This window comes from Drosophila montana, unplaced genomic scaffold, assembly GCF_035044405.1.
Source record: "Drosophila montana isolate Dmon_TW-CO22-7 unplaced genomic scaffold, ASM3504440v1 contig_402_1, whole genome shotgun sequence".
NCBI lineage: Eukaryota > Metazoa > Arthropoda > Insecta > Diptera > Drosophilidae > Drosophila > Drosophila montana.
This window is the reverse complement of record NW_026998739.1, coordinates 3,949,739-3,975,293: the sequence shown is the minus strand read 5'-3', so window position 1 is coordinate 3,975,293 and position 25,555 is coordinate 3,949,739. Positions and strand designations below refer to the sequence as shown.

The 25,555-nt window shown below is 37.9% G+C and overlaps 5 protein-coding genes and 1 long non-coding RNA gene across 9 annotated transcripts in view; 4 read left to right on the top strand and 2 right to left on the bottom strand.

Moving 5' to 3' along the window:
- The window catches only part of LOC135439343 (uncharacterized), a 130,213-nt gene that overhangs the window by 80,945 nt on the left and 23,713 nt on the right, over positions 1-25,555 (bottom strand). For all 3 annotated transcript variants that reach the window (XR_010438037.1, XR_010438036.1, XR_010438038.1), the window contains one exon: positions 14,211-15,934. This is a non-coding gene — a long non-coding RNA (uncharacterized LOC135439343). The remainder of the gene's footprint in view (positions 1-14,210; positions 15,935-25,555) is intronic.
- The window catches only part of Ddr (discoidin domain-containing receptor 2), a 140,990-nt gene that overhangs the window by 97,176 nt on the left and 18,259 nt on the right, over positions 1-25,555 (top strand). The window lies entirely within an intron of this gene.
- Positions 6,226-6,879, top strand: LOC135439336 (uncharacterized). The gene has a single exon (XM_064698055.1). It carries the CDS (start codon positions 6,272-6,274, stop codon positions 6,839-6,841), a length of 570 nt encoding a protein of 189 aa, XP_064554125.1. The 5' UTR covers positions 6,226-6,271; the 3' UTR covers positions 6,842-6,879.
- On the bottom strand, positions 10,543-10,913 carry LOC135439339 (uncharacterized). The gene has a single exon (XM_064698059.1). The coding sequence runs from the start codon at positions 10,862-10,864 to the stop codon at positions 10,604-10,606; it is 261 nt and encodes an 86-aa protein (XP_064554129.1). The 5' UTR covers positions 10,865-10,913; the 3' UTR covers positions 10,543-10,603.
- LOC135439338 (uncharacterized) lies at positions 10,972-12,237 on the top strand. Its single transcript, XM_064698058.1, has 2 exons — positions 10,972-11,299; positions 12,025-12,237. Exons 1-2 carry the CDS (start codon positions 11,055-11,057, stop codon positions 12,077-12,079), a joined length of 300 nt encoding a protein of 99 aa, XP_064554128.1. The 5' UTR covers positions 10,972-11,054; the 3' UTR covers positions 12,080-12,237.
- Positions 14,583-15,912, top strand: Grl43a (Gustatory receptor-like 43a). The gene is made up of 2 exons (XM_064698060.1): positions 14,583-15,662; positions 15,719-15,912. Exons 1-2 carry the CDS (start codon positions 14,583-14,585, stop codon positions 15,899-15,901), a joined length of 1,263 nt encoding a protein of 420 aa, XP_064554130.1. The 3' UTR covers positions 15,902-15,912.

The window sequence follows — 25,555 nt, the reverse complement described above, 5'->3', positions numbered from 1 at the left end:
ATTTTTTCAACACCAAAAAACTGTGCAACTAGCAAAACTTCTTGCCATACCCTGTACAAATTCAAAAAGTGAGCTAGCTATGTGAATCAAGACTATTTGATCGATTTTGATTTATATTTTTAATTGTATTATTTTATTAGAATTTGCAGACAATTTGTAATTGAAGGATGTCGAAGGGTAAAGCTTTTTCAATCTTTCAATCAGTTTTTACTAAGCTACAGAATTTTTTGCTAACAACCCAATAATCTACTCCAAAAAATATATAAAAATTAACATTATCATTAAAATTTAATTTTATTTAATTTTATATATATCATTATTTAACGACTTAGGCAGCCACCTAAGATTCCGTTAAGAGATATCTTTTAGTTTGCCATTTCTCATGGTACATGCCGCAATGCACCAAACTTTTGTCATTCGCCCACACAGCACATAAGTGTGTGGGTGTGTGTGTGTGTCTGTCGTGTGCATGTGTATATATTGTAAGTATATATGTGTGTGTGTGTGTGTGCATAACCCATCGTTGTTCGCTGTGTCTGGCCCCATAGCGCACATCAGCTAAGTAAATAACATTTTTCGCACTCTTAGTCACGTTCCTAATCATTTTTATTTGGTAACTGTTCGGAAAATGTTTGCACACCAGCAGCAGCAGCAGCAGCAGTAGCAGTAGCAGTAACAGTAGCAGTCTACAGTAAGTATACTCTCTCACACACACACACACATACATAGACAGAGGCACACTAGTTGGTACACACACATATAGAATATTTGTTGAAATGAGCTTTGGCACTAATATCGTTTATTAGCTTGGCACTTGAGTGTTTAAATGCTGAAAAATTGTTCGTGATAGTCCTTGGCAGGACAACGACGGACGTGCAGCATGGGTTGAGGAGGCCAACAGACACGCCGAATGTCCTCGCCATCGTTGAGTTTAATTTGAAATTAGTTGAACAGTTGTCGGTTTTGCGTTTTGTGCCAACCAAGCATTTTGTGTGTGTGTCCAAATACTTGGCAGCCATTGAGAGAGGGTATATGCGATTACAGGGAGGCACGTTAGATTGCTGAGAATGTTGTAATAGGTCGCGGGCTCAATTGTTGTAATGGAAAGGCCACCCAAATAATCGTGTGGCTAACCAGTGATAGCACAAAATGTAAGCAAGGTCAGTTTTAGGAAAGAGATGGCACCAGAAAAAGAACTGCACATTAAGTTTGTACTTGACTGGATACTAAATGATAATAATTGCAAATCGCTGATGGATTTGAACCGGCGACCCTTTGCTGGTAAGCCCTTAAGGGTCGATATAACGAAGCGCAGTCTTTTCAGATAGATTTATTTCGATTGAAATGATATTGTATTGTATGTGCTCAAATATGTTATCTTCCAACATTTACACATAAGCACCTTGTTATACTCAATTTCTCCATGAATAAATATGCGATAAGTTTGAAAAAAAAAAAAGAATTAAACCGTGTACAAACTAGATATAAAAATAACTCATATCATAGAGTGCAACCACAAAAACCGCCATTTCCATTACGTTATGTGGAAATCAAGTGCTCACTTGTGTAGTTGCATCGATTGTTGAACTTGACAACTTTTGCATTAAAAGCTAAAACCTGGCAGCTATCCAAAACTAAACCCGCTAAGAGCTGCACCTGCATGTGGTCACACAGCACACACACACACTTACACATTTATATGCAGAATGTATATGTGGGCGTGGCTGACTGTGGCATTGCGATTGCTGGCGCTGCTGCTGCTGTTGCTGCTGCTGTTTGCATATTGTTATTAATTTTCATTTTGAATGGCATGTTGACAGTCACTTTGACACTGACAGCTTTGCTAAAAAGTATCAGCCAAGTGCCAGAGAGATGGAGAGAGGCAGCAGCAGGAATATATGTTGATCCTGCTGAGAGCTAAAAGCTGCTACGACCACTCGGCGTCAAAAGGTTTATAATTTCAAAACAGCCAACTCTGATGTGGCACGTCAACAATGTGCAGCAGGTGTAAATCTCGCACGCACAGAGATACACACCAACACACACACACACACAGAGTATCTGTCTCTGTGTGTGTTTGTATTTGCAAGTTTGCTAAGCCAAGTTTAACTTTTGGCCAGAATAGAGCAGCAACTGCCGCTTGCTGTTGCACAACTGATAAGCGAATAGTAGAACGGGCTCCAACCACAATTTCAAGTCTGCATCTTTGAATCTGTCAGTTAATGATATTTTTTTATTTAAAACTCTTTGCTGAGGGGGGCCTGCTGGCGAGGGCGCCATTCAGTTTTCTGTTTGGCTTAGCTCAAGTGACGTTTTTCCTTGGCTCGTTGCAGCCCCTTGAGCTTTCGCTTTTTGCTTTCTTAATTACACCACTCGAAAAATGGCTCGAAAGTGCAGCAGTGCCCAACAAAATTGCAGACACGCAAATAACCGCAGCCCCCGAGGTGCTTCGCAATGCTAAAATAACAGTAGAAACAGAAGTGGTAAGCCGAAGGAGCCTAACTTACAGGGAAATGCTGTATAGAAGAAATAGAAAACAAGCACTTATATAAAGAAAAACTTCTAAGTTTTTCAATGAATATAAAAATATATATGAAAATATTCAAGAACTTTATAGGACCTTAAGCATATGGAATTTAATTTGTTGTATACGTTACATACTTGTAGCTACATTCAAGCTACCCAATAAGCATGTATAGGCAACAGCACAGCGCTAGCCTTGGAATTTCGAATGCAGCCTTTCTGCACTCGTGTTGCATGACATAAAACCTTGGATAACTCAGCGTATGCGCAATATTTGGTTTTTACGTATACCATATTTATGTTCCACTTACTTTGCGTGTCGTGTTTAAATAGGGGCGTACTGTGGTCGCTCGGAAATTTGAGCTTACAGAATTTAGATGAAATATTCAAATCGACATTTTCAATGAATTTTTTGCTTTTTTTTTGAGAATTCAATATTGTTAGTATTTCTCTGCTCTTATTTAAATTAAAATATTCAATTACATTTTATTTCAATTTATTGTACCAAAATCTTCAATGCATATAACTAAAATCTAAACCAGATGAAATGCAACTGAATATTATAAATATAATATTATAACTACTAACTTTTCGTGGATATTCCTCATAAACAACCAGCATGTTCTTTCATTTCTGTAGCAACACATTCCACATTTTGTTGAGAAAAAAAAAACCAAAAACAACGAGTTTGTGTGTGTGCTATAAATATAATTCATTGACCATGTTGTGTTTGTTGTTGTCGCTGGTGTCCTTTTTGGGGCAAGGAACTCGGGTGCCATGTCCGTTATTGTTGTTTTTGTTGTTGTTGGCCCGCATTTCGACACCTTTTTCGCACATAAATTTTAATAACACATTCCAGAAACGCAGTGCATGTAAATTGCACCCACACGATACGCTCACATAACCATGTGTATGTATATATGTATGTGTGTTGCTGTGAGTGTGTAAGTATATATTTTGTATGTGCAAAACACACAAAACAATTCCCAAATGTCGCGACACGTAACGCTGAAAAACGCTGCTGCCGCTGCTGCTGCAATTGGCAAACAAGTCAAGGTGGTAAATAGCAAATGGAACACAGAAAAGTTGGTAGGGTATTCGTAGAATCAGGTAGGTTTGAAGGCAGCTGGTAGGAGGTGTATCCAACTGGGACGACCTACATGTCGCTCATTTTGTGTCAACTGCGCAACGTAAATTGCCAAAAGGGCAGCCAAGAACAACAAGGGCAACAACATGATGCAACAACAAAGTCGGGCCCGTTGACAAGTTAAAAAGTTGTGCGGGCATACAAAAAAAAAAAAAAAGCTGAAACAGCAACAGCAGCAGCAGCAGTAGCAACAGCAACAGTCAATAAACTATAAAATATGTAATGTTTGAATATTTTTTCAACGAAAATATTTTATGCATGCAGGTGAATTGATTCAACGAGCTGCCAACGAACCAGCCAAACAGTCAAGCGCTGGCATTCAGTCAGCCAACCAAATGGCAACCAACAGCGTTGCACCCAAAGGAAATTAGCTTGACAGGAAATTCCACACAACATTGCTGCGACGAGGCCGCGAAACCACCAAAGACCACCCAACATACCCAACATACCCAAGCAGCACCATGTGCCCAATGCATCGCCCAAAACTCTGGCTGCCACAATGCACGTTGACATTTTCGCTCATGCCGATTTTCATATTACATTTGGTTGAGCTTAAATGACAAATGTGGTTGGTAAGCCGACGTCTGGGGCCTGCCTCCCACCGCCCGTGGGGACCACCCCTATGCATCCTTGGTCTGCCTCTGGGCTGCTCCTACTGTGCAGATCGTTGCCGGCTTGCACTGAAGTTGAGGCATTTTCGGTTTGCGGTATTATTGCCAAATGACAGCCCAACTGACTGACTGAATGACTGCCTGAATGACTCTATATTTGAGTTCCTGGGTGTGAGTCGTTGTGTGTGTGTGTGCGTGTGTGATTGAGTGTATGCGCCTCTGTCTGGTCGCGTTGGCTTTGTGATTCTGATGGATTGTGTTGGTAGTGGCAGCAATGCGGCGACAACGGCTCTCATGTTGTTGAATGACTCGACTTTTTTGCTCATATGTAGATAAAAGGAAATGTATAAAACAGCAACAAGGGGGAAAAACCGTCGAATGCTCTTGGTTGCTAAGAAACAAATTAAGTTAAGTTAAGTCGAAAAGTTTACAAATAAGAACAATCAACACGAAAATACAAATCAGAAGGTCTTTAAATATCAAAGAGCAGAATATGTATACATCACTTTAAGCTGAGGATCAACAACTCATGACGCTGCGTGGCTTAGTATCTGCTTTGCTTATTTAACTATTCGATGGATCCATCTCACAATCAAGCGAATATTTATTATATTTATGTCACACACTTACTTAGAATATGGCCTGAAGAAATTGTGTATTGTGTCAACGACAGCGCAGTTAAGATCACTCTCAAGAAGTAGTCAAAGGCGAATTCACGATCACAGGTGTTATTGAAAATGATCCCATTAAGAAATGGGCCCAGTTTTGGATGATGTTAAATTCGTTTTCCAAACCCAACCCATTGTGGAGCACCTTAAGTGTGTAATCGTGTGTATAGGCCTTACGTACATATTCAATATTTAAAATAACGATTTGTTGCTGAAGAGTTGTTAGAGTAAACACACAACAGGTACAGTTCACTGTGATAAATCATGCCAAAAAAGAAGAGCTCGTTAACCAGATGCGTGTTCAATTTACGATCTTTCCGTGAATGCAAACACCTCGTCAGAAAGTTTTGTCACAAAAACACATATCCACACGGAAAGCACCAGGATCACATAATCCACCGCATTGTGCACTAGAAATAGACACTTAACCGTCACAACTAACTTGGAGCTGATATGTTGATACTGCATCTCTTCCATTCGGCTATGCAGATTATTGTAGCGCAGCTTGAAAAAATGACTTCCTCGTGCGATGCCATAGAGAAGCCAGGCACTACACTGGAAAAAACGGCGATAGACGAGCAATCTGATGACCTGAGTATTCCCCATGACGGCAATTGAACAAATGAAAGCCGGCCATGATGAGTATCTGGTTAGTTTCTTCGAGTTTTTGTTATCTATGTGCTGGCCATTAGCAGTCGAATTAATCGAAATGACCTAGGCAATTGACATTCTAGTTCCTCCACGCACATGACATTTTGTAGAGGTCAAAATTAATCGACAGAGGAAGTGGCCTGTTTACGAAATCAATATTGAGCGAAACAGAAGTAAACTGCTTCCGAAATAAAGGTATTTTTATATCATTGCGTTCGTATATTGCAAAATATGTATTAGTACCAAAGGTGTCTCGAGAACTGATGATCTTCAAAGATTAATTTATATTAGCATAAGTGTATGACTTAGTCACCATTTAAATGTGATTGGCTGACTATGCTTGTAAAGTTCTAACTTTTTCCCTCTTGACAACACTCAAGACTTATCACACAAACATTGCTAATATAACTAATATAACATTACTAAATTAGACATTCTGAAGAAACGATTAGTCAAGTGTCATTCAATATATTACGATTAAAAAGACTAATTTTGGCATATCTTATCAACATTTAGTTCAAAGGGTTAACCCCCCGTTTCCCCTATGATTTATAAGTCTCGCGCTTATCAGCCAGTGATTCCCTCAAACAACCATCAGAAGCATATATAAACACCAAACCTCTTCGCAATCAACACATCAGTCTTTGATCAGTTACCGGACAGTTAAAACAATGTACTCCCCGACGAAACTTATTGCTTGTACGCTGATTTTTGCCCAGCTACTGGGCACCATTTATTGCGGAGTGTACGATAATACGGATCGCTGGGTCCTCTCCGATAAGACGCAGAATTTCCCCGAAAATGCAGTTCTTGGCGGCATCGATTCATACGGTTATGATAACTACGTGGGACGTGTCGTGTATACAACCTCGATTCTGCCAGCCCGTGTTAGAGCCGAAACTGGATACACTACGTATAACACCGACACACTCGCCAATCAGGCGACCTCCTACGAGTTGCTGGTCGCCAATGAGACCGTTAGCTATCATTGGGTGCGTAGTTACGATGGCTTCAGGGAAAGGAATGCTGTTTCTGTGGGCACAAGCACCCTGAACGATCGCGTTTATGTCTGCCGCGCCAGAACTGATGGCGGTATTTTTATTGGCACCCTGTATCTTGCGCAAAAGATGTGTTTTATCAGGTACGAGAATTTCCCTATGAGACAGATCAGCAAATACGAGGTACTGGTCCGACAAGTTACACCGGCAGCGTGGGCACCATTCAGCAATCAAATTAATTGATAAGATTGCCAGTTTAAATACAAACGAACATTTTTAAATATATTGTTTTATTAATAAACCGAGCTGAATCAGAACACGAAATATGCAGTACTTAATCCCAGGGGCTTATATTTACTATCAAGGCGAGTGTCTATATTACTCAAGATAGCTTTAAATCTCAAAAGTTTGAAGAGACACACTCCAAAGTTTATGTTTAGTTAAAAACTTGATAAATATAGTGTATAGAGTATAAGGGTAAGCGGGAATAGTTTAAATTTTTTGAAGAAAAAAAAGGTATAAATTGTTATACATATATATGGCTGTTTTTCTTCCAGTTCTAAGTAGATTAAAGATAAATATTTTTGGGTTTTCCAAGACTGTATTTTCAAAACTATATATAAGATAACGAGCTCTTTTGAAAAATAATAATTTTCTAGAGTAGATTTCAGTAGACCAGCGATTTCTTTAGAGGGTAGGGTAGACGTTGCTATTAAGCTACCATTCGTTTTGGTGGGAGCACAAAGGCGCCTTTTGGCATCAGAAACAACCCCTGTGCATTTGCACATTACAACAATAACAACAATTACAACGACAAAGAACATTGAGATGCCTATCGAAGCCTATAAATAAATTTACCATAGCCAAGTCAAAAGCAATACACACAAAAAGTAACAAACGCGAAAATATTTGAAAATTAATGCATGCATATACAGGCGTACATATAAATAAATAAACGGAAAAACACGCATACGCAGTGTATGACGACAACGAAAGATAAAGGACTGAGGAAAAGCAATAAAAACCGTCAAGTTGGCAACATTGACGACATCGAGCAGGACGAGTATAACGCTTTACGACTATAGACGATGTCAACAAACAGCGCAAATACTGGCACACAGTTAAGCCTGCACCTGCGGCCTAAAAGTATGCAATAAAAAGACAGCCGCCTTTCGTCGTTGCTATTGCTTTGTCGCCGCTTTGCATTAGTCCTGCGAAAAGGACTTGGCTGCGTTTCTTTTGATGCCCAACATAGCTGGTTTACAGAAGGTATATCGAACTTGGCAAAACCACTGAATAAAATTAGTTTTAACAGTTTTTTACCAGCAGCTACTTTGTGACTTGCAATTGCATTCTCTTCCACAAAGAGTATAGATAAGGCTATGTTTGTTTTGGTTTAAATATAGTTAATTAAAATATTCTCCCGAATCAGCTAATATATGCCTTTAAGTACTTATGTCGCTCATTGTAGGGTATTTAGGTAGTCTATCACAATTTGCGTTTACAATTCTGACTGTGTTTGCAATGCGCTTTTAATTTGACCGCGTCTGGCGGCAACGTTCACGATGACGACGACTTTGGCGTCCTTTCCTTTGCCAGCGCAGCGGCGCAGAAACTTAATTTTCCCACTGTAGCTGTTGTTGATGTTGTTTTCGTTGTTGTTGTTGTTGTTGACTTGCGTTTTTGCATTGCAGTGCAAAGTTTGCTAGTTGCTAAAACTTTAGCCATTTGTTGTTTTTGCAACAATTTCCAGAACGAGGCTATTTGTTGCTTCGCTGGGCCAGACGACGGCAAAATCAACGAAAATGTCGCCCAAAACCAATCATTTCCTTTATTCTCAGACCATCGCCTGCCGACGACATAGACTCCGCTTCCTACCCCTCCACTAGCAACTTCTATACTATCTCTCAGCGGATGTCTTACTAAGAGGGCAACATTTTAATATACTTGTGGATGCCATTGGCTCACTGCCATTTACAGCGTCCCATGCTCTGTGTCACGCAATTTTGTTACTAAAATAAATTTTATTTCGCTCGGTTTTTGGTTTCTCGGCGTCGTTTTTCATTTCATCGAGTGCGCCCCTGTTTATGAACTGTTCGCCCTTAAATTGTCTTTATGCCAGGGGCCAACTGCATGCCACTTAGACGTTGTCCTTTGACCCAGCCTCTGCTCTTGGCTGGCTTACTCTTTCGCCCTCTCATTTTCTTTTCTGCCGTTCATTTTTTTTTGCTTTTTGCTAATATTTTGCGTTTTGGCAAAATGAGCGAACAGAGCGCCGAAATTTTTGCTTAAATTTAGTTTTGTGTTGTCGGGGTAGGGGCTCCTTTGGTCCGTTGACTGCATACTTTGCCGTCGTTTCCTGAGGGAAATTAAAATGTGCTTAGAGAGTAATTTGAGAACATTTGGCTACTGCGTTTTTGTGCCCTGTACAACAGAGGTACACAAAGGGTATTCAAAGCAGCGCACTGCAAAACTAAGGATTTTTGTTTATCATCGTGTTTTTTTTTCTTATCGTATTAATAATATTGAGCGCTCTCTGGTCAACTTCTTCGCGGTAACTTCTAATTTATAAATTATTATAATTTAAATTAATGTAATTAAGTAAAAATAATAATAATAATAAAGAGAACGTATTATATATTATAAAATTAATTATAATATAAAAAAAATGTTAATAATAACAATAATAATAATAATTATTATAGTAATAGTAATAATAATAATAATTATTATTATAGTAATAATTTTAATAATAATAATAATAATTATAATAATTATAATAATAATAATAATAATAATAATAATAATAATAATAATAATAATAATAAAAATAATAATTATAATAATAATAATAATAATAATAATAATAATAATAATAGAATATTATTGTAATATTAATAATACTAATTTTTATTATTGTTATAGTATTTTCGCTTTGTAGTTTTATATTTTAAGTCTCAAATTATACTCGAACTAGCTAGGTAATGATTACAAATCATAAATACCAATACTTTAATTGCTAGTGCAGAATTTACAAATAACTAACTAATATATTGGCATACAATTCATCTAATTCATCTATTCACAAAACAATTATGCGTACATATTTTAATACACATACAGATAACATGTACCTTTTCACTGTTATCATTAGTATTCTCTTAATAAAAATAGTTTCATAGAGTAGTATGCGTCGAAATGTAGTCCATAGCGTAGTCAGCCAATTTAAATAAATGCTTTTTACCTCAATTCAATCGCGAAAGGGTTAAAATCCATAAGATTTTTATACCCTGATCCCATTAAAAATTGGTAAAAAGGGTATTATATATTTATGCAAATGTATTTAACAGTCAGAAGGAAGCATCTCCGACCCCATAAAGTATATATATTCTTGATCAGCATCAATAGCCGAATCGATCTAGCCTTGTCCGTCTGTCTGTTCATCCGTCCGTCCGTCCGTCCGTCCGTATGTATGAAGGCAAGGATATCAGAACCTATAAAAGCTAGACACTGAAATTATAACTGTAGGTGCTCCTAGTGCCCGCGCAGATCGAGTTTGTTTCCGATATTCGATAACTTGCCCCGTTTCCAAGTAATCGATAAAAGTGTTCAGGGTATCTTCTAGTCGGGAGCTCCCGACTAGAACCTCTTACTTGTTTTGCATTATTTTCTGTATGACATCCACCGTTGTCTCTATTTGTGCATGTCAAATAACATTTCAGTGACTTTTGCAATTTTTCGAGGTTTATGTTTTACAAGTGCACACATTGAGCAAACGGCAAAGGGAAATATCAAACGATTGACGTATACACGATTCGCGCTGATTTGTCAGACATATCAATGCTAATGAAGTCCTCGAAGGGAGTCAAGCATGCTCCAAAGTTCGTTGAGCTTATGAGTACTTATCGAAAGTAATCTGAGGAAATTGCATACAATTTTGCGACTTTCTTAAATTTAACACGAAGGTTTATTCAAATTTTGTGAAATGATAAATATCAGCGTGGATTATTCTTTCTTCTTCTTGACATTAGTTAAGTCGCCCTCACCACCCGGTTTCATTTGTGGTTTCTGCTCGTAGCACTCGGGACGACAGCACTTATACCACAAGACGGATACGATGCCCATGAGAAGCCCAAACAATACGCCAATTACACAAATGCCAGCCAAAAACGCTGAATAGTGCACTTCATTTAGCAAATAGGCCAAAAAATCTATTACGGGTTGCGCAACGTAATAGCAAACAATTTCAATAGGATTTAACATCATTTTTTTTCAGTTCTGGTACACATAGAATTAAAGAATGAATAAGTTTAAATCGAAGGCTTTGTGATCTCAAATGTTTTTGATAACATTCCATATGTTTGTTGTTTCTATTCAAAAAATTAACATCAATTTGTAAATTTCTCATTTCAACAAAAGTATTAAAAATTCCTTGAAACAAATTCTCCGTACAATCATGGAGTTTCAAGAGTATTTGCACAAGCAATTGACCATATTCAACTATCATTTACACTCCGATTATGGGCTGCTTATCAAAACAGCAACTTGCATAGCCTTTGGTGCGATCTGTGGCTGGATTATGGGTCTTGTCACTTGGTTGCTATATAAGATAGCCAAATGGCAGAAAGTACTGCCCGTCAATTTCTATCACTATCAGGATGATGATTTGGATTTGGAATTGGAATTGGATACTGATATCGGGTATAACATGCAGATGCATGACAATGACATTGATATATCTATAAGCCCATTATTGGCAAGGCAGCGCCATTGAGAGAACCGCTTGTCATTGATCTATTGAGTGTGTGTGTGTGTGTGTGTGTGGCTGAAGTTTAAGGCTTGTGCAAAACATCAAATGCACTTGCACAGCCTCCAATCGCTCTTAGACTGTCTCGAGTGGCAACAGACTTGAAGTTTAATACAGTAGCAGAAAAATTTGCCGCAATGTCATTAGCAGATTTGTATGCCATCGATGTTGCAACGCTTTAAATTCAATTACTTATACGCCATGCATAACACCCACAGCCACATGAAAGATGCTCGACTCTTGGCATGTGTGTTTGCTTTGAACATGGCCACAGGCTCGAAATATTTAATAAACCATATCTTTTATTTCTTGCCTCCAACACATTTTGTGCTAAATTTTATAAAATTCTTCGTTTTTTTTTTGGTCTGTGTGTTGCCTGCTGTTGATTTTGCACAAATAGCCGGCAGCTATTTTTCCACAAATTCTATATAATTTATATATTGGCTGTCTTTTGCCGTGGCTGCTGTGTAGACACTGAAGGTCATGACTTGATTTGATATTAGCCTTAAAGCTTGCTTTAGTTTTGTTGGCTTTTTTTTGCCAGTGATTGGTTGTTGCCAATGGCACTAAAAAGCTTATTCTTTATGAATTCCAAATTTTAACGCGCATCTCTTTGCAGAAAATTCAAACAAGAAAAGCTCAAGAGAAGAAAACAATATGGCCCATTGGTCTAGAAATAAATGCAATCTCTATTTAAGGAAAGCGAGGCTTAAATGCACGCGGCGTTAAAAGGCTTTTTGTTCAAGCTAAATAGCTAAATTAATTTAATTACTGCATTTGGAATAATCGCCCCAAATAATTAATAATGTATTAAATGACTTCAATCATGAAATTTTTGAATTATTGAGAGTAGTAAAAATATATTTGTTAATGCAATCAACAAATAATTAAAAACGTTTTTGGCAATTTTCGATTTAAAAATTGCTTCGTTTTTTCTGCTTGGAGAAATCTAAACACAAACTTCTTTAAATTGCCTTCTTTTCCATAAAACAAAAGGAAAAAAGTAGAGTTCACTTTTCATTCATTGTTCTAGCCCCAGTTATTAGCCTACTTTGAACATTTTGGCAACGTCGCATGTTCCATTGTTATTTAAAGACCATTGTCTATGCAAGTACTTGAGAAATACTTACAACATTTCAGAAACAGACTCAGCAGGAGCACAGTAAAGACTTAGGAGAGCTGCGACTACCACAACCCCAATTTTTGAAGGCGAGTTATAATTGCAAAAATGTTACAATGCAGTGGGAGGGGCAGCCATATTGCGGTAAGAATGAAAGAGAATCTAAAACTGAATAAATGCCATGACAAAGGGGTGGGTTGGCTCTGGAGCATTTAATCACCAAACCAACCCCACAGACAACCGCGTAATTCATTCAGTGGGTGCCGTTGAATTCAGAGCTTAAGCCTCCTGCGTTTTCCATTCCCCTCTTGAAGGGGGTTGCTGGCAATCCAAATGCGCTTAGGGTGTCATAACTGCAATCGCGTCGCGCCGTCGTCCACGGGACACAAAGCAGCTGTCAGCGGGGCACATTTACAAAATGCAACTCCCGAAAAACTTGCCATGCGCTTTCCCAGATGCTGCATAAACGGGGCCGGGCGAATGGAAATACGACTTAATTGATACATAAATAACAAGTTACACTTTAAGAAAGGGAATTGCTCGACTATAGACATAAACCGTTTTTGGTTAAGGCACAAAGGATCAAAATATAAAAGATATCGACATATAGGGAGTGCTACATATAGGGAGTATTTAATACTTTGCATTTGGGAGTAGCATTTAAGGAATTTAAAATCAATATTTAATATATTGAATTTGATTTAAGATATATTATTGGAAAATGTTTTTCAATTATTGATTGAGAAATATCTATCAGGGATGCACTTTTACTATAATTTATTAAAAGTATTTCAAGATTTAATAAAGCGCACGCCCACTCTCGAGTATTTTCTTGCTAAGCTATCTATGAAAAACCTTATACACCTCTTTTGAAATATTTTACAAGGTATTTAAGTGCCAAGCCGCGGCCAGACAGCCAAAACAGTCTAAGCCTTCGCCGGGATGAAGTGTGCAGGTTGTGCACGATTCATTAAGGTTTTTTATTTCATTGAAACATGAGCATTTTTCATATATGAATACGAGTGCGCCGTCATAGAAAAAGAATATATTTTATATATATATTTACGATTTTTCCGTGCCGTGCGTAATGAGGCAGACGGCTTAGACGGGATGGGATTGCATGGGTTCGAGTGGGTTGCTGTTGTTGTTGTTGTTGTCTAGGCAACGGCTCAGTGTACTTTATTTTGTATACGCAGCAGCAACGCGGCAACGTCAGAGTTGCATTTTCCGGCATTCACATTTCCATTGGGAAAAAATAGCACTGCCAAGTATTTTACACGGCTGGGAAGCTCGTCTCTGCCCGCCCGTTTGTGAACTCAGCCTCTCGTTTTGGTGCATTGAACCTTCCCTCACTTATATTTGTCTGTGTATGCGGTTCACTTGCTATGAGATTTTCGTTTTTGGGAAATACTTTAGAGGCAAACTGTGTGTGTAATTTGAGGCATTTTCGCTTTGTCGAAGGCAAACAAAATTGTTTAGTCAAAAAAACGAACGCAAAGGCTTTTGAGAGAGCAAACAAGATGAAGGAGCGAAATATCTGACAGGCTTTAAAATTTATCAGATAAAGAACAATTGAATATCATAGAATATCGTACGATATATATTTTTAAGATAAATAACGAATACAAATTTTTACTTCTCAATGCCAATTAAAACTTTCGATGTAATATAATTGATGCACTTACCACAGTTATAATGTTGCATTTGCTCTTGTCTATCTCCGTGTAAGCCTCTTTAGAAAATGTTCTCAATTGATCTGTATAACTTTATTTCCCACGCTGTTGTTAATTTTGGTTATTGTCTGAGTTGTTTTATATGCCTCGCCTTTCGTTCTCGAAATATGCTAAGTAATATGTATTATTATTGCTGAGGCTTGAACTCATCTCTTCCACACAATATTGATTTTTTTCTTTCTTGCACCAGAGAATAATTGTGCGCCAATTGCCTAGGTCATTTCGATTAATTCGCCCGTTAATGGTCAACACATAAATAACAAAAACTCGAACAAACCAGCCTGATACACATCATGACCGGCTTTCATTTGTTCAATTGCCGTCATGTGGAATAGCCAGGACATCAGGTTGCTGCGTGGCGGGCTTGCTCAGGCAGTCTATCGCCGTTTTTTCCAGTGTAGTGCCTGGCTGCTCTATGGCATCGCACGGGGATGTCATTTTTTCAAGCTGCGCTACAATAAACAACATAAGCGAATGGAGGAGATGCAGTATCATCGTATCATCTCCAAGTTAGTTGTGACGGTTAAGTGTTTGGTTTTTCTTCGCGATGCGGTGGATTATATGGTACTTGGGTTCGTCGTTTGGATACATTTATTTAAAGTGGAAGACAGCGGGGGACAGAACTTTTTGATCGGCATAGTCATGCAAGGCCTAACCATGTATGTACTGCGTCGTGTAACGATCTTTTTACATTCGCAGGAAGATCGCAAATTGATAATGCATGTGGTCAACGAGATCTTCTTCATAACACGCACCATTGAGAGCAAGTTTGGTATGATTTATCACTGTGAGCTGTGCCTGTTGTGTGTTTACTTTTTCAAGCAGTATTTGTTGTACGTTATGCTGGACTCTATGTGGCACAAGCCCTACTTTCTCTGGATAAACTTTTTCTATTGGGTACTAATGGAGTATTGTAGCCTTGGCTATTTCATCTATCAGTTGATTTTGCTCAATTGGTATCGCAACTTTAGCTTCTTCTTGCAACGCTTCATCGAATATCATGGGAGTCAAAGTTTTATATCTGGTCGTTACCATCGCCGTCTGTTGTGTCTTTTCAAAATACATTTACGTATCAACAATTTGCATCAACATATCAAAAAGAAGGTCGCCTGGCTGCCCTCGGCCATCTACTTAGCAATTTTTACGAGCATTTTTAACATGACGTTGATGATTGAGTGCATAGTCTATGCTGCGGATGAAATTGAGAACAAAGTGTATATCATGTCGGATGGCTGCCTAGGCCCGGCTGTAATACCAATGCTCAACGTATTTATTATTGGCTTGTGCACTGATCGATTACGCAGCGAAGAGCTGACTCTACAGCAACAGATTGTACTCATAAATATTTTATATGTCCGTAAGGCCTTCCCACACGATCATACACTCAAGGTGCTCAACAACGAGGTGAGTTGGGGCATTCAATTGACTCTGATGAGTGTCATCTTTTCGATTGCTTACAGCACACTTCTTTGATTGTGCATCAAAAATTGGAGCCGTTGCTTAATGTGATCATTTTGGATACCACCTGTGATCGTGAATTTGCCTTTGACTACTTCTTGACAGTGATTGTAACTGCGCTGTCCTTTGTACAATACACAGTTTCAACAGGTCGCATTCTTGATGAGTGTGTGACCCACAAGTAGGCGATTCTCATAAAGTGGATGTATTAATAAAATCTGAAAGAAAGTAAATTGTTGTACATAAAATTGTGTGTGCTTTTGTTCTATACTTATATATATAAAGAAAACGTGGCATGTGCTCTCAAAATTAAATTAGTTAACATTGAATGAAAAATATTGTCTTAAGAACTAAAGCTTATTTTAATATAATAAAATTAATGAATAATCAAGAATAATTTAAGAAATTAAATATAAGTTCTCACGTACTCATTTTTTCACTTCTCTATTTGATAAGCTCGTTTCATACAGCTTATCAAAAACTTAGTGAGCGGCAAAAGAATTTATAAATTTTCACTCTATAACAGCAACAGTTCAAACATTCAACAGTCACGTACCAATTCGACACACAATGTTTTCCAAAAGTAAAAAAAGACTATGCAAAACATTCAGTTTTTGATACATTTTGCTGGTACATTTAAATTTATTTTTACACCCTCCAGCGAATGTGTGCTGTTCACACACAGACACACACACACACACCCTCAGCACACCCGCCAGACGATAAAATAATAATCGATTTGACTTTGGTTTGAGTATTATTTTTTTTTTTTTTTTGCCCTCTTTCGGTTAAAAAGCCCACAACTCATCTGAGCCGCCGCACAAAATGTAAAAAATGGAGCTCTGGCACTTCCTGCTGGGAATCGATTTTTGTACATTTCCCCAAACTGCGATGCTACCAAAATTTATGCGAATTTGAATTTGATATGGTTAAACTGTTTGCCTAGGCAACGTCAGCCATGCAAATGGTTTGATAAGAGCAGCATGAGGTGGGCAATGGGGCCGGCTGTGCTGAGGGGCGTGTTGTAGGCTGTCATTGTGCCTAGCTTTGTCGCTTTTTAGTGTAAAATTAATTTGCTATAATTCATCAATGGACCCAGGCAAAGGATTATTTTGCATAAAAAATTGTGGCACTTGTCGATTTTGCATAGTCTGCTATTTGGGCATGGCAGCAGCAGCTGTTAGGCAAGAACTTGGGCCCGATATGAAGCTAAAGAGTATGAGGAGAAGGTGGCCCAATGCCATTCGGTGTGTGTAACTGACGCACTTTGTGTAATTTATGGCTGCACATTTATTTTATTGAGTTTAATGTGGGCGCAGTTGTTGCCAGCGCCTTTCGAAGGTGAAAGGTTGGGTCCACGGGGATAAGAGCTGCGCCGGCAGCTTGAAGGATGGGAACTGGTGGCCCATTGGCGCTTTGTTATGCCTGACTGAGCGCAGTGGCAAATGTATTACGTTTGAGCAGGGATGAATGGTATTCGAAGATGCCACAAACACGGTTCATAAAATGAATCAGCGCTTCACAGACATTGGAATATTAAATTCCAATAAATATTGAGTGCCTAAAATATTAAAACTTGTTTGTAATGAGAACGTACAACTCAACAGAAGAAGAATCTGTGCTGAATATAATCAATCAATCGAGTCTCTATATTAATGGTTTATTTTAAAATCAATTAAGACTTTCATAATTAAATTTTAAGAAATAATATAAATTATCGTCTATTTTTTGGATATCTTAGAGGGAAAGCAATAAGAATTTGAAATCTAGGCGCAGAATTTCAGAAATTTTCATGGCATATGCCATAAGGTATTTTACTTCATTGCCTACAAATAATATACCTAAGGCTGAGCATTAAATTGTATAATGCCAATTAAATGAAATATGTTTTGTGTAAGCCGATTTCTATGACAAACAGGCAAACAAATTAAATCGTTTGGCCCAGAAACTTTACAAAACTCGAAACATAGACACAAACACCGCTGCTTGCTCTTTGTGTATGTGTGTGTGTTTGTCTGTGATGTTGCCCAACAACTAATTAAGTATTCAAAAACGTTTTGGCATAAAGTTTAAATTGTCTGTGGACATGGGCCTGATGGCCGTACACTTTGTGTACGACTAGCTACGAAAATCCAATAATAAAGCCAAAGCTGCCGTCGACGACGGCGACGCTTGACGCTCATAAATTATAGCAAATTATTAAGCAAGGAGTCAAAAAAGTTTGCACCGCACGCGCCAAAACGAAACTTGCAAGTACATTGCGTATACGTAATGCTGGACCATGTCGCCTTGTGCTGCGGCGAATGATTTATTTTTATTATTATTGGCGGTGAATTTTAAATCAAAAAGCGCACAAATGCTGTTGCCCAAATTGCGAGGGAGTCGCCCCCAACAAAAACCAAAAGGACAAAAAGAGCAAGGGAAAAAATGTATGCTACAGTTTTGTGAGTTGCCTTCGGTGGCAGCTGCTTTTGTCATTATTAATAACTGTTAATTATTCACCATTATAACTATGCTTGAGAGCACGTTCTTGTTTGTCGTCTGCCCCAGTCACACACCTACCACCCCTCCATCACCGACTATTACCATTCAGAATTCTCTATGTACTTTGGCGCTCAAGTAAATTCTCTTTTCATATTGTTTGGCATCATATTTTATGTGCTTCTTAGTTAACGCCTGTTCGTCTCGCCTCATTTTCTCCCGCTATTTCGCTCTCTCCCTCTCTTTGTCTCTCTTCTTGGCCCTGTCTGTCTCTCTATTGGCCATATTTACATATTATTAAAAAGTTTTTCAAGCTCAGACGACAACAACGACGACCAGGAAACTTTTCTATTTTGCCTTGGCTAAAAGTTATTGAAAATTCATGAATAATTGACATTTATTGCAGTTGGCACAAGTGATGGTCGATAATGGACGACCGAACGCCCACTCTAAAGTAGGCGTGCCATCTGAGATTTTCTCAGTGCGTGCGCTTGTATGTGTATGTCTGTGTGTGTGTGTGTGTGTGTCCGTTGCCCATTTATAGACATAAATATTAAAGTAGCTTACGTACTTAATTGTAAATTATGTATTCAATTAGTTATGCCAGGCTGCCCAAACTGAAAATATGGTCCACATTGATAGACGAAGGCTGCAGTGAGACGAAGCGAATGCACTGAAAGAGATAGCTAGCTATAGAATATTCAATCAAATTTGTGGGCCTAAATTACAGTTCATATGCAAAGTTTGCAACCGGTTATTGTTTGCGATGTTCTTAATAATTTCTGCCAGCATATATTTATATTTAGTATTATTTTCGATTAGACCAATCGACTACCTAATTATAATTCCCTAAATAAACATACTACGCCTTAGACTAATTTTCGCACATTATGAAATAGTTTCAGAAATACCAGATAACCCCATAACATTTAGTCAAACTGTTGCTACTATGTAAAATACATTTTAAATTATATTATTATGTTTTACAAATACATTCTTTCTTGAATGCTGCAAAGGTAAATGAAATCAAGGATTACAGTCAAATATATATAAAGAAATAAATCGTAGTTTGACCTGATTTTTCGAATGTTATTTAGACATTATTAATTGACAATTTATTATGAAAACATTTACAACAAAATTTTATTGTATTTGAAATTTGATATCAATAATAGGTAAAATGCAAATTATTAAATGAAATAAATATTGCTCGTTTAAAAAAAAGGCAACAAATATAATTACAGCATTAAATTTATTCAACAAATGGCCAAACGACAAAAATTATTTTATTTTTTTTTTTTTACTTAGCTTTGTTTTAATTTTCCTGTTATTATAAGAACAAATTAAATTAAATTTATTAGAAAATTTACAATACTACTTAGTCTACTATTAAGTCTAATATAAAATTAAAAAGGTTACGGTGACTATATATATCGATCTGGGAGATCGATTGGATGAGACCTCCGCAATCTCCTCCGCGTTCGGACTCCTCCAATTCGATGCCTCTTTAGAAGGCGCCTAGCCAGTCGATTTGGATGGTTTCCCAGACGCGTTATGTAGATTGCAGTCTGTTTGTTTATGACGTCCCCGACCTTGGGCACTCCTAGGTCTTTTTCCAAATCGGAAGTTCGCATATACCAGGGGGCACCAGACAGATAACGGAGCGTTTTTGCTTGAAACACCCTGATTTTCGTAAGGCGCGATTTTGCAGCAATACCGTAAACTTGAATACCATATCGCCAGGCAGGAGCTAGGCAGGTTTTGTATATGTTTACTTTGTTTTTTAAAGATAGCGCATTTCTACTGTTGAGCAGCCATCTGAATTTGCCTAATCTGCTTTTCAGGGCTCCTGTGATACTTGAGATGTGTTTACTAAAGGTTAAACGCCTGTCTAAGTGCACCCCTAAGTATTTGTAGCTGTTGTGGTGCGTCAATAATTGATCGGGCAGGAAGACTCCAGGACATATTTTTATTTTATTTTATTTTCCCATTAGCAATAAAAACGCAAAACTAAAGATTATTTCTTAAACAATCAGATTTTTGTTTCTCTGCAATCAAAATGCCAAATATGTCAAGTTCGCAAACAAACAATTATATAAACTGTTCGGCAAATAGTTAAAATAAGTCAAGATATCAGCCAAGCCAAAAATCAATTTGATGCGAATATTTAAAGAACTGTTTGAGGCTAGAGTTTCGCATTGCAGTTGATGGCATTGCAGTTTTTGATTAAATGTGGCCCGCAGCTAGTTTACAGAATAACCGAGATATGACTAAAGCCTCCCACTCTGCAGTGCTTCACATTATGAAAATGTGGCAGACTTTCCTGGGCCACGTCCCGCCCTCTTTGCCCGTGAGTTGACTGCCTAAATATATTTTGCCATAAAATAACACCAGAGGGCGCTGTCAGTAGCATACGCTCAGCATATCCGTTTTTGTTTTAGTTACAACTAACTGCATATGGATATACTATTCGAGTGTGCGTGTGTGTGTGTGTGTTGCTGGTATGCATATGGTATGGCATACGTATATATACATATATATATCAAAACATTTATGTAGGAGTATGTAAACCGCATATGCTGACGGTTTTGAGAGCCGGCGCTACGCATTTCCAGGCATTTGCATTCAAATGCATTTAATTAAATCAACTAGAACCAACAGGAAAATGCAGCAGCATCAGCAACGAGCTCAGCTCAACCCAACATATGACCTTTTCTCACACACACACATACTCAGACACCCCAGGCGCTCAATATGAGCCTCATAACATTTAAAACAAAATTTATTTTGTGCAAATTTTGCCAGGTTCGTTAGTTTTAATTGTGTTTAGTTTTCATTTTCAGTGCCAGTTCGCACAGTGGCAAAAATAAGACAAATATCCAGCAAAAATCTGAACAAATACAAAGATACCAAAAATCAGATATTATATGGAGAAGCTACAATTATTTGTAAATGTGAAAACTGGTTAACTATTGCACTCTAAGCCAGAAACTTTACTTAATTTCATAATATTATCTATCGCTTTAATTAAAAATTATTGAAATATTAAATATTCGCTCCTTAAAAGGAGATTTTGGATCTCTACGATTTCAGAGAACGTGAATAGTTAGCTTTTAAATTTAAATAAAAATATCTAAATATATTATAATTTTTTATGAGATCGTGAATAGTTAGCTTTTAAATTTAAATAAAAATATCTAAATATATTATAATATTTTATGCATATATTTCTACCAGTGTACTTGGCCTTTGTTTGGCTTGACAACAATTTTTGCTATGCTTACAATTAACTTCTCGAAAAGTGTATTTTTTTTGTAGTCGACTGTTGATGCTTTTTCTGCCAATTTGACAGTTTTGGGATTGCGGTTTTTAAAAACAAGTGAGGCCATTAAATAAAACACAAGAGCAGCAAAAGCTGGATCGAGAGTGCTGTCGACCTGTCTGATTGCCTGCCTCGCTGCCTGCCTGCCTGGCAGCCCGGCCGACTATCCTGAGGCCAATCCCACTGTCAATTAGCAATTGGCTGAAACAGCGTACCCGCATCAAGCTGTCAAAAAGTTAAATGTGAAAAACTCATTCGTATCATTTATAATATTATCGCTAATTGAAGACAAGGCTGAAGGTAATGCCCAATGGCCTCAGATAAAAGCGCCATCTTTCCATGTTGCAGCTCAGAGCCCAGCCCTTCCCTGCCCCTGTCCCTGCCCCAATTCACAATTGAAATCAAATCAAGACTATAATGAACCAATGATAACTTGACCTAGGAAAAAAGGGGTATAAAACAGAACATTGTATTCAAGTTTATTAACACTCGAATGCATTTTCTTTGTGGCAATTTGTTTTTCTTCTTTACTGTTTCAGTTCCTCGAATAAACTTGACAGTGGGTTCCAACACAATGGGCTAAAGTTTTGAATTAATTTCATTTTTGTTCATATTGTATTCTTTTTTAAAAGGACATTCTGCACGAATAGACTGATTTATTTAGGCCTCGGACGGAATAGACAGAATTTATTTAAATAAATACCGAAATAATCTACAAGGGTTGATATGAAAAGTTTAAATGAATATTGGATTTAATATGTTCAGCAAGCAGTTAAATAAACATATTAACTATAGATTTTTTGCATGCACATAGGAGTATATTAGGGAATATTTATTTTAATGCAGAACTTTCTAAGCGCACCTCGTCTTGTTGTATCATTATTATCATCATACATGCGCCAACATTTTAGGAGCTTATTTAATTAATTGAAATGCCGTCTTGGCAGACTTTGCCCACGACGACTTAACATCAGACACTCTGCTTGGGAGAACTCTCGCTTCCCCACTTATAACATCCATTAGTGGGGACAGCGAGGCATAATTGTGCCAACATTTAGCATCATTATATTTGCGCATTATCTTTGATCTTAATAGTTTGCTTTGACAACGTTTTTACTTTTTGGGGCTAGCCCGCAAAGCATTTAATGTGATTAATTAATTTAAAGTCCCCAGGGATATGTAGGGGCGAAATCATCTGTTCTCACAATGTTAAAAGATACAACCGAACATTTCTACCCAATTCCTCTAATTGCCTTCAATCAAACGAGAACCTTTCATAAGTCGCGTTGACAATGACATTTGAAAAATGTGGGGGCAAAAAAAAGAAAAACAAAAGAAAACTAACGAAATTTTAATGCTGCCTACCGCAAGGCGCTTTTGAAAAATGAATGTGAAATTAAGAGCCTGAATGCTGCTGTCCCAGCTCAGGTGGGAGCTGGTGTGCAACCCTTTGATAACTGACACCAGGTAAGCGGTGGCGGTCGCCAGTTTTGATGGACACGCCGCACAGGTACAGTCCGGACAAAAGCCCAACTCACAGCCATTTATCAACACGACGAGGCGCCATTTTAACTTAATAAACAATAATCAGGCTGTAATTATATGATGGTAATGGCATAATGAGAGCCCAGACAATACGTCAACGTCCTTGTTTGGCTTGATAATTGAAAATGTTTGTAATTTTCGCCTGGCTTGCCTTTTTTGTTGTCTTGCTTTCCCTCAAACTTTGCACTTTTATCTGTTGCAAAACTTTTGTTGGCCTTTTTTTTCATTTTCCTTTTCCTTTTTTTTGCTGCTGCTATTTTTGTTGTTGTTTTTGTAGGTTGCTGCTGCCACAAAAGTTTTGCGACAGTTTAGGGATTAGCAGTCCCAAAGTAGGCAACGCAAAAAAAAAAAAAAAGAGAAAAGAAAAGTTTCGGGCCATGTACAAATTTAAGTGCTAAAAAATTTGCTGGATTATGCGGCAGTTGATAAAGTTGTTGCGCGGGGAATTAAATGTCAATGTTTAGACTTTGTTCTTATTGTTGCTTCAGAGTAATTCACTAATAGATTTCTCTACTAAATATTGGAATTCGAGGATGACACTAATGTTAAACTCAAGCAAACATACGTGGGTCAGGCAAACAAAACTTTTGATTATTACTGGCAGCCCACGCACGGAAAACTTAAGACAAATACAGCTGACGATGGCTGTGGCCTAAAGAGGGGTGAGGGGAGAGGTGGCTCGGCGGCTCTGCGGCCTATCAAGATAAATATTAGACGCATTTTACGCCCGCTCATTATTTTTAGCCCAGGCAAAGTTGAACTTTTAGCGCGAAACTAACCAAAAAGAAGCAACAAAATTTTTGGCAAACAGGGAAAGGTAACACACAAAGGAATGATTATCTTTACCACTAAGCACAGACTGGTTACATACTCTTTTAAGTCCGGGGCAAGTTAATTTTTTTAACAATTTTGAATGCCTGTTATCCGAAATCTTTTTACATATTCTTATTATTATTATTTGAATTAATTGAAATATATAAATAAATAAATTATTTTTTTCATTGTTGGTTAATTTTTACAAATAAATCAGGCTAATTTAATAGCATAAGTCTCTTGTTTTGATATTTTAATAAATTAAAAAAGAGTATTAATGAGCTTAACACTCTACTACTAAGAATACTTGATCTAGCAAGCAGAACTATATTAAATCTCATCATTCTGCTTATCAGGATTATCTAACGAAATGAATAAGTTATAAAATGTTGAAGGGTATGAGAAGTCGATGATTAAGAGAATCGGACGGAGGATGAAGTCCCAGCGCCGCTGACGTACAAATAATTTTCGGTACATGCCAGACATAAGCCCGAAGCTGTTGCTTTGCCAACGACTTCGAAGTTTAAACAGAGTACGAGGCAGGCAAATAGGGATATTATGGGCGGGTAGGTAGGGGGAAATGGCACTGAAACTTTTCACTAAGATGCTTGTACTTGTATGCGCTTCAGCTGGCCGCTTGCGCAATTTAACTAAAAGCTCAATCAATCATCTCACATAGACGGCGCCTCCATGGCAATGCTTAATTTCTGCTTTAGTTCCTGCCGCGCAGCTGGCGATGCCTTTGTCAATGTTGTCATAGAGTTTCGTTTCGGCCAAGGACCGTTTCGCCTGAAGAAGTTGTAAGCCGCTTTTCAAGGCGCTTTTTGAAGTTTATCTGCTCGGCTGGCAGGTTGGCCAGCCAGGCAAAAACCCCATGGCGCTACCTGGCCAAAATGTGTGCTCGGCATGCATTTAGGCACCCGCTAGCAAACATATTTGTTCAGCTGCAAAAGGGTTGATTATTAGGCGCTGTGGCTAGCTCCATACCCCGAAAATTGTTGCGGCTAATGCGCCCAAAGGCGGCTTAACGATTAAGTCTGCAACGTGACAAGGCCTTAAAGTAATTGCTTGGAAATGAGCCCAGCTTTTCATGTACACGCTGTGCAATTAAAATGAAAAGCCTTTAAGTAGGCTACACAAAAGAAATATTTCGATCAAAAGGTGTGAGCGACCTCTACATGTCCTAGAAAAAGTAGAGGCATTATATATATACTGACAATTGCCAGCCATATTACGGACAGAAACTATAAAACGCCTGCATGAGCATGTTACATAGCTTTGGCCTCAGCAAATATGCCCAGTCCAGTATATACTATGGCTGGAGTTGAAAGCACAAAAAACTATGCTTTATAAACTTACAGCTCGAGGCTGATGCTAAGTCGCACTCTCAGTCCCAGACGACGACAATGATGATGATGAGCGACATAAAAAAAAACAGTAGAATGCAGGCAACGCAAACAAGAACAACAACAACGAGAACAATAAGAATAAGAATATAATTATGTCTGCTTTTTGCAATTATTTCAATTATAAACACAAGCTGTTGCATTTGGCAGTGTGCCACATCAACAACAACAATAACAACAGCAGCAACAACAAACAATATAAAGTTGCCGCCAGGCAAGAGGTGCAGCGGTGGGTGGCTTTGGGTGGGGCGGGCTGATGCTCGCATAAAAAT

Bases quoted from the DNA above. Each gene is read 5' to 3' on its own strand.
- LOC135439336 (XM_064698055.1), top strand. From the start codon at position 6,272: ATGTACTCCCCGACGAAACTTATTGCTTGTACGCTGATTTTTGCCCAG.
- LOC135439339 (XM_064698059.1), bottom strand. From the start codon at position 10,864: ATGATGTTAAATCCTATTGAAATTGTTTGCTATTACGTTGCGCAACCC.
- LOC135439338 (XM_064698058.1), top strand. From the start codon at position 11,055: ATGGAGTTTCAAGAGTATTTGCACAAGCAATTGACCATATTCAACTAT. The intron at 11,300-12,024 runs GTATAACATGCA...ATCTCTTTGCAG, and splicing joins GAATTGGATACTGATATCGG to AAAATTCAAACAAGAAAAGC.
- Grl43a (XM_064698060.1), top strand. From the start codon at position 14,583: ATGTGGAATAGCCAGGACATCAGGTTGCTGCGTGGCGGGCTTGCTCAG. The intron at 15,663-15,718 runs GTGAGTTGGGGC...GATTGCTTACAG, and splicing joins TCAAGGTGCTCAACAACGAG to CACACTTCTTTGATTGTGCA.